Genomic DNA, 9,364 nt, shown 5'->3' on the forward strand with positions numbered 1-9,364 from the left:
AAGGTCTCAGAGAGGAGCTGGAGAGAGCCTGTAAGGTAAAGGTGACAGTCGTGCCTGTGGTGTTCGGAGCACTTGGGGCAGTGACTCCCAAATTGGATGAGTGGTTGCAACAGATCCCGGGAACAACATCGGACATCTCAGTTCAGAAAAGCGCAGTGCTGGGAACAGCAAGGATACTGCGCAGAATCCTCAACCTTCTTGGCCTCTGGTAGAGGACCCAAGCTGAATGGAGGACGGAGACTATCCGAGGGGTCAGACGAGGAATTTTATGTTTGTATGTATGTATGTATGTATGTATGTATGTATGTATGTATGTATGTATGTATGTATGTATGTATGTATGTATGTATGTATGTATGTTTTTTCTTCCCAAGATGGCGCCCGAGTAGGCAGCCTTCAGCAAGTGCTCTTCAAGAGCCTTGCTTTTTTGTTCTTTTTTGGTGTTTTTGTCTTTTGTTTTGTCACATGTTGTTTGTTGTTTCGTCATGCGGATCTGATATGGACTGTTTTCAGCGTTTTTTGGCCACGACATTCGTCAAAGGAGAAGTATCTGTGCTTGGTGGTTGCGCCTTCTCGGCAGCACGCCTGTACCAGCACAGATTTTGATTGGGAGGAATGTCGGCGCCATTGACTGTCGGCGCTGGACAGACCTGGGGCGCTTGTGTTTTTTGCGCCTGTAATGGGCAGCATTTTTCACAACCCCGTTTTGTTCAGTGGCTATGTCGGCGCTGTTGGACAGTCGGCGTTGGTGCTGCTGAATGGATGGCCGCTGAAGTTGAGGATGAGGAGAGAGGAGCGTTGGCGAAGAGCGCCGATGCGTATTTGGAACCGTTAGTCGCCGCTTGGAATTGAAGTGGATTTCCATGGGACAGGAGAAGTGAACCAATCTCTTTTTTCGTCAATGGATGCTACAGCTTCTTGTTGACTTTGAAACTTAGCTTGTAGCCGACGTGTGCACATTTTGAGCATGACGTCTCTGATCCAGTGGGTAAAGGACACTTTGATTCTCTCCTCTTTCATCTCAAACCGCTTCAAACAAGAAAGCGTGTGATGGAAAAGTGGTTAGAACTGCACGACTGTCCGTGTTTTATGTTATGTGTTATGTTTATTATTTTACTTTATGTTAACCGTTTTGTTAAGCGCTTTGTTACAGCTGCCGCTGTTGTGAAAGCGCTATATAAATCAGCATGTATTGTATGTATTGTATTGTATGTATGTATGTATGTATGTATGTATGTATGTATGTATGTATGTATGTATGTATCATCGGGCACATCCAAGGTTTTTCCTCTTAGGGTGGCATACAGAAAAGTCAAAGGATGTAAGTGAGATTCCTCCACTTGATTGTACATTGCATCCAAAAAATCATACTTATTCAGAGAAACTGCAACAGCACATTTCCGTTAATGGTGTTACGACATTAAGTTTGGGTTTTTCATGATTGTGGAGTGGCCCACAGCCCTTTATGGCACTAGACTAGAGTTGCCCGTGCCCTGTGCTTCATATTTGGAACCAAAACAAGAGCAATCTGAAATTAGATGTAAATCTTTAAAGCAGGTTTATTTCAGGATCATAATCAATCATGAATGCACTGTTCTCAAATTCTACCTTGACTTTGAGCAAAACGTGGAGGAAAACATCTCTGCTTCTCAAATTGAATTGTCGTTATTCATGCGGCATGATGAAGAGAAATGTGGTTACTATTTTATCATTGTTTTTCATATCCACAAAAGTCCTAGGAAAAGAATTATTCTTTGTAGTAAAAATTATTTTATTAAAAATTATTCTTTAGTAGTTGTAGAAGTAGTGGCAGTTGTTCTACTTGTTAGATGTGTCACACCCATTGGAGATGTGGGTAGGGTTACTTGTTAGATGTGTCGCACCCATTGGGGATGTGGGTGTCGCAACCCCTCTTTTTTCTTTTTTTTTTTTTTTCAAAAAAATGCACACTCGGCCCCAAATAACATCAACTACTCCTGGAAAGCTAGGAGCGTGTAACAGAAAAACTGGAGCATATGAAGCAAAATGAAAGGTACCCATGTCTTAGGTGCAAAAAGATATAGAATATTTGTCATTCTTTGAAGCAGAGCAGTGCAGCTCGGTGGGCCAGTGGTTCGCGCGTCAACCTCACAGGACAGAGGTACCAGATTCAAATCCCTGTGTGGTGTTTGCATGTTCTTCCCGGGCCTGCGTGGGTTTTCTCAGAGTACTGCGGTTTCATCCCACATTCCAAAAATATGCATAGCAGGCTGATTGAACACTCTAAATTGTCCCGAGGTGTGAGTATGAACGCGAATGTTTGTTTGTCTCTGTGCGATTGGCTGGCAACCGGTTCAGGGTGTCCCCCGCCTACTGCCCGAAGATGGCTAGGATAGGCTCCAGCACCCCCCGCAACCCTTGTGAGGATAAGCAGATCGAAAAATGGATGGATGGATGATGCAAAGCAGTGTTTTTAATGGACCCAAAGAGTAATTACATTAACATCGATCTCTCCATCCATCGATTTACTGTTCGGCGTATTGTCACTCGGGTCACCGGTGAGCTGGATCGTGAGCCCCTCCAGATATTAACAAAAGCAACAAAAAAAACCAAACAAACAACCAACAAACAAACAAAAGAAACTGTTGCGTTAGTATCATAGGAAATTTGCAAATCCAGATGATTTTAGCTGCTATCAACAGCATAACATCCAGCAGATGTTCGGCCATATTTACATTTGGTCTTAGAATACAAAAGTTAGATTTTAACAAGATATGATTGCTCATAGATTATGTCATCATTGGCACAAAAGGTCATATGCAGTGGCACAAAAACTACATACAGCAAGTGGCAATAAAATGGAATGATGACTTTTTTTATCGGTTTGATGAAATGTTTTGGATTCTGTTTCAACATTCAGGGCAAAAAAAATGCTTCATTATTTATTATTATTATTATTAACAAATGATAATTGTTAACAGCGACAATTAACAGTTTGTGGAGTGTCACAGTTAGCAATGAAAATTGATGCTGAATTTATTTTTTAAAATTCTTTATAGATGACTGTAATGTTTTGCAGTTTCTATAATGTCTAGATGGTGGTTGCATCACTGCTTTCGCAAGACGTCTAGGTAGGTGATGACGTGTGTAAAGTTTTGAACTAAAACCCCTGGTGAGCTGAGTGAGATAACAGACAAACAATCAACGAACAGCATCATTGAAAGGAGTTCACTACCACATTAAGACCAAATAATGACAGCAGTGCTCAAGATGTTTGTTTGCCATTCCATGACAAGTCACCCAGTGATTGCGGATTTTTAATTGAATGAAGTGTACTTGTTATCCTGATGGCACAACACTTTAAATTTTGACGTCAATCTGAGCAGGGGTTTGGGAGCTACGGCCCACTGAATTTGACTATATTTGGCAAAAATGGGAGTGGCCACGAGTGATTTTTCCATTCCAAGATTTAAGATGCCGATACTGACAATGACCATCCATGACACAGTCTTGTAATTAGAATGCAACCAAATGACCGAATGGACCGAAAGTACTTCATGTCACACATTGAGATCAGATTCTCGGTCAAATGCTGAAGTTACTAAAATATGCACCACTGTTAGAAATGATTGCAGATTTGGATTCCCTGACCAACAATACCTGCTTTGTGAAGATTGACCCAAAAGTTCCTGAGATATAGGGGTTCAGAGGCCACACCCCTTTTTGCAAAACTAATTACCGGTACACGTAATATTTGGTGGGCCATAGCTCCCAAACCATTGGTCCAATTGACCTAAAATTTGAGATTTAGTACTGTACCATCACTATAACAAGTACAAAATGTTTTATTCAGTTCAAAATCTGGTGAGTTAAAGTTGTCAGATTTTTGGAGTGATTTGGCATGAAAAGACCCCTGTATATTTAAACAGCTGACAAAGTAATACATACTAGAAGACTGAATGTTTGAAAAAAAAACTGACCACACAAATCTATTCATCAAACCAAATACTGTAAGTAATTTTGAATTAGTCACGAAATGTGTTTTGAAGGTAATCACTGTTTTCCCCATTTTCCTACTTTTTTCAGTCCGAGATAAAAAAGACCTTCCCTTGGATTCTGTTGATCACAAAGACCCGGATGGATCCTTTGATTATCAGTAAGTGTCACCAAACAGAACCTGCTGTAGTTGATCATCAGCTCAGATTCAAGAATGGACTCCCCTCCATAAAGCACGCCTCTCTGAAACATCTTATTGGATTTGCCCCAATTATGTAGATGTTTGGGGCACTTTTCAATTGCATTGTTAATGTGTGTTCATTTTTCCCATACTGTCTAGTATATCACTAAATTCACTTTTTTTTTCACACTTTGAGTACTGTACTGATTCCCCATGCAGTAAAGCAAGTTACTCTGGCCAAAGATGCTTCCAGCAAATGCAAAAGCACAATTAAGGTTGCCTCGAGTTGAAAGCTATAACAAAAGAAGCATAAACCCACAAAACATATCTGGAAAACAGATGGTGTAAAAAAAAAATGTAATCTGATGCCGTAATTTGCTAAAATAAAATAAAAAATAATTTGGTCCCGTCCAGTAAATCCCAAATTTTGCTGTGACTTCTGCAAAGCATAGCAAGCTAAGATGCCGGAAGATACTTAGCAGTGGTTCTGAAGCTTTTCCTGAAAAACTTAAAGGAATACATTTCCCCAAAATATTATCTGTTAGACATTTCAATTAGATATCTAAATGAGACCAAATGTGGCAGTATGCTGTATCATGTTATGTATTTTGCTCCTTTCAGGTTCCACTGATTGCCGAGGCATCATTCTTCTAAAAGAAAAATGACGAAAGCCTTGTTTCCTTGTTTTAACTAAAACATGTTTTGTGTCGCATGCTAACTAATCATACCCTGCCTTAATTTCTTTGTAATTTTTTTCTGATCTTGAAAAAAAATCAATATAAAGCTTTTATGAAACCTCATTTACAGTCATATTTTTTACAGCACATATTCTATCAATCCCATTTAATTATGTTTGACTATGTTTTTTTTTGTTTTGGTTTTTTTTATACTCGTAAATCTCACTTTAGCTGAAAAGCTGTTGCCATAGAAGTCTGCAATTCCGTCATGGAATGACAGGGGGCTAACTTTTATTTAAATTTAAAATTCCTCATCAGTAATGTGCCAAATTTTACCAGCATTTCAGCATTTATCACCTCCTGATGGGTGCTGATGTTTGCTGGTTTGATGCTGTGGGAAATCTTTATGAACGAAAATGCAAAATAAATGTCGCATTTAGATGCAGACACTGTCTCTGGTCAGACTCATGGACTAAACTCTGACGCCTGTGCAGCCCCATGTGTTTGTCAAGAGCTCCTCTTTTCCCCATTCAAGTTAACCCTTCACTCCTCTCTTGCCCTCTCTTCGCCACTTGTCTCTATTATACTCTAAAATGACTCATCGCTGCCTGACAAGAACAGGTACTTTGGTTTGGCCGAGGCATCTTTCCTGGCACTGTGCATGTTCCGTGTCCAGAATTTGTTCTGAGGATATCAGAATTTAGGGTTAATCATATTTTGTTTCATTAAAGCATTATTTGCTTCATGGTCAAGGTCAGTCTGGAAAAAATCCAATCCTAACTTGATATGGCTTTGTAGTTTCAAGCGAGTAAAAGTCAACCAATCAATCAAAGGCAATGCAAAGCTTTCATATCTACTCTTTTAGCACACACGCAGAAACACCCACACACAAGCGCTCTTTCATGCCGCCTCACTAAACGCGTGATGACTTTGGATGAGTCAGTGGTCATGTATATTTATTTCAAATTCAAGATATTTTTAATTCAAGAAAGTGACTGTCACGTTATTTCCTTCAAGTACATCAGCATGTACTTAACCCAGTGGTCTGTTTGAGATAAATCTTTTCTACCTTTTAGAGATTGATTACTATTAAAAAATAAATTAATAAATATTTTTTAAAAATGAAAAATCCTCGTCTCACCCCCCCCTCGGGTTGTGTCCGTTCCTCATTCAGCTCGGGTCCTCTACCAGAGGCCAGGAAGCTTGAGGGTTCTGCGCAGTATCCTTGCTGTTCCCAGCACTGCACATTTCTGGACTGAGCTGTCCGATGTTGTTCCTGGGATCTGTTGCAACCACTCATCCAGTTTGGGGGTCACTGCCCCAAGTGCTCCGACCACCACAGGCACGACTGTCACCTTTACCTTCCAAGCTCTCTTCAGCTCCTCTCTGAGCCCTTGGTACTTCTCGAGTTTCTCGTGTTCCTTCTTTCTGATGTTTCCATCACTTGGGACCGCTACATCCACTACAACAGCTTTCCTCTACTCTTTATCTATGATCACGATATCTGGTTGGTTCGCCATTACCATCTTTCCACTCTGGATCTGGAAGTCCCACAAGATCTTTGCTCTGTCATTCTCCACCACCTTCGGAGGTGTTTCCCATTTTGACCTTGGGTTTTCCAGTCCAGACCATGCATGGAGGGTTCCATCCCAAATCCAGCACCCTAAGACTGTACGCAAGCCGAAAGGAAGGAGGCCGGGGACTAATGAGTGTAAGAGCCATTTTGAGCCATTTCCCCAGAATATGTCCGCACAGATGTTTCAGTAGACTATGCCAGCCACCTGGTTACGGCGTTCCATGTAAGCTTTCCCTGCCAGCATCTTACACCCTGCAGTTATGTGTTGGATCGTCTCAGGTGCCTCTTTGCACAACCCACACCTTGGGTCTTGTCTGGTGTGGTATATCTGGGCCTCAATGGCTCTGGTGCTCAGGGCCTGCTCCTGAGCAGCCAGGATGAGTGCCTCTGTGCTGTCCTTCAGCCCAGCCCTCTCTAGCCACTGATAGGACTTCTTGAGATCAGCCACTTCAGTTATGGTCCTGTGGTACATCCCGTGTAGGGGTTTGTCCTCCATTGATGGTCCCTCTTCCAGCGCCTCATCCTCTGTTCCCCATTGTCTGAGACATTCTCTGAGTACGTCATCCGTTGGAGCCTTCTCCTTGATGTATTCATGGAGCTTGGATGTTTCATCCTGGACAGTGGCTCTTACACTCATTAGTCCCCGGCCTCCTTCCTTTCGGCTTGCGTACAGTCTTAGGGTGCTGGATTTGGGATGGAACCCTCCATGCATGGTTAGGAGCTTTCGGGTCTTAATGTCCGTGGTCTGAATCTCTTCCTGTGGCCACCTTATTATTCCTGCAGGGTAGCTGATCACTGGCAGGGCATAGCTGTTATTGCTCGGGTCTTATTCTTGCCATAGAGCTGGCTTCTTAGGACTTGCCTCACTCGCTGGAGGTATTTGGCCATAGCCGCTTTCCTTGTTGCCAGTTCGAGGTTGCCATTGGCTTGTGGTATACCGAAGTACTTGTAGCTGTCCTCAATGTCTGCTATTGTTCCTTCAGGGAGTGAGACCCCTTCAGTGCGGACTACCTTTCCTCTCTTAGTCACCATCCGACTACATTTCTCAAGCCTGAATGACATCCCGATTTCGCTGCTGTCGATCCTGGTTGTGTGGATCAGGGAGTCCATGTCCCTTTCGCTCTTAGCATACAGCTCCTCGTCTCACCCCCCCTCACCTCACCGAGGGGTGAGATGAGGATTTTTTTTTTTTTAATAAAAAAAATCCTCGTTTTTTTAGCAAGGGACAATGGCACTCAAATTAGCAAGGGACCATTATCCCAGCCGTCTTCGGGCAGTAGGCGGGGACACCCTGAATCAGTTGCCAGCCAATCGCAGGGCACACAGAGACGAACAACCATTCACACCCACACTCACACCTAGGGACAATTTACAGCGTAATTATTGTGTGTTACACAGTGCAGGTAATTTACAGTACCTGCACTGACAAGTTAATTCATTCAAATGTATGTAAATGACAATAAAAAAGTATCATAACTTCTCCAACTGACACACCCATATCGATTCAAAATCATAACCCCACTGAGTTAATCCAAATCAAAATGTTCCAGTTTTAAATCGAACAGTCATCACATTAAAGAAGTGGATATTGTATTTTCATGGCCGGGCCCCAGTGCTCATTTGATTCCTCAAGAGTTACCTGACCTATAATCTTTCTGACATCACCGAAAACTAACACCATGCTTCTCTTTGGCTTGCAGCAGCGATGAGGACAACAAGCCTCTTCAAGGTAGCCAAACATCACTGGAGGGCAATGTGAAGGAGAGCGATGACAGCCTGGTGGATTACGGTGAAGGCGGTGACGGCCAGTTCAATGAGGACGGCTCTTTCATCGGCCAGTACACAGTAAAGAAGGACAAGGATGAGACGGAAGGCAATGAAAGCTCGGAGGCCACCTCACCAGTCAATGCCCTCTACTCGCTGGCATAGTGCTGCCCAGCGTGACTTTTGGCACTCACTTGCACGGCCTGCTTTGGAGTGTTGGAGACACATGCAGAAAGATGAAGACTCGATGAATTGTGAAAAGAACTGGGCTGGTATGTCAACCGTGTAGGTTCTCCTCTGCAGGTAAAGTCAGATAATGCTGGAGAGCAATTTGAGGTCATGCCTTTATTTTAAATTTCCAGAACTTGGAAAGTGTTCCCATGGAGAAGAAGTTTGGTCAAAGTGCTCATTTTGCTTTGTGCTCGGCCTGCCCTTTATCCACACAGACGTCAGTGTGCCTTTGGGGGTAGCTTTCGGTGTTTTTAGGCATAGAAAAGCACTCTGTTTACTTTTTCCATTATTTTTTTTCTTTCAAGCTGTCCAGTCTTTCTTTCTTGATTTTTTCAAAGTAGAATGATGTTCAACAACATATCAGCCTATAACCGTCAAACTCACCAGGATGCTAGCAGATATGTTTATCATATTGATATGTACACGAAGAAAGATTTTAAGTTTCCTCAGCTGGTAGATGTCTCTGTAAATCTGAATGAAGTCTGTACACAATTTTGGCACATAATTTAGTGCCCCGTACATCTATGCACTACCACCACGACCATGCCACGACATCATGCTTGATGTCTATTAACATCTTGACATCTATTGTTTTATGCCACTTGCAGGGTATATTATATCACATTCTTCATAATCACTTTGCCTTTTCCACTGTGGTAGAAATACTTTTCTTACCTTGAATCTAATGTTGTCGTACAAATGTCCACCATGATGGTAACCACAAAAAAAAGCCATATATGCTCCTAGCGGCTCTGACAGTCTATGTTGCAAATGTATCCCGTTTGACGAATTAAAATTTGGAAGCCATCAAAGAGTTACTTATGCTTGAGGAACCCCAGTGGACACCAATCAGTCTCTAATAAGCATGCTGACTGATGCTGTCACATTTGTTTACTGACGTATCGTGAGGCGTACATGATGATTAGCTTCTTCTCACTTTTACTGACTTGATTTAACTTG

The 9,364-nt window shown here is 42.2% G+C and overlaps 1 protein-coding gene across 19 annotated transcripts in view; it reads left to right on the plus strand.

The window, feature by feature from the left end:
* The window catches only part of nfasca (neurofascin homolog (chicken) a), a 164,970-nt gene extending 155,865 nt beyond the window's left edge, over positions 1-9,105 (plus strand). For 14 of the 19 annotated variants that reach the window (XM_052075040.1, XM_052075039.1, XM_052075047.1 and 11 more), the window contains 2 exons: positions 4,066-4,135; positions 8,110-9,105. In XM_052075040.1, coding sequence (XP_051931000.1) covers positions 4,066-4,135; positions 8,110-8,338 — 299 coding nt within the window. In that variant the 3' untranslated portion in view covers positions 8,339-9,105. Of the gene's footprint in view, positions 1-3,038; positions 3,111-4,065; positions 4,136-4,777; positions 4,957-8,109 lie in introns of those variants that run through there. The other 5 variants (XR_007963986.1, XR_007963989.1, XR_007963987.1 and 2 more) reach the window with 4 other exon arrangements.
* The last annotated feature ends 259 nt before the right edge of the window (positions 9,106-9,364 follow it).

This window comes from Hippocampus zosterae, chromosome 9 (assembly GCF_025434085.1).
Source record: "Hippocampus zosterae strain Florida chromosome 9, ASM2543408v3, whole genome shotgun sequence".
Taxonomy (NCBI): Eukaryota; Metazoa; Chordata; class Actinopteri; order Syngnathiformes; family Syngnathidae; genus Hippocampus; species Hippocampus zosterae.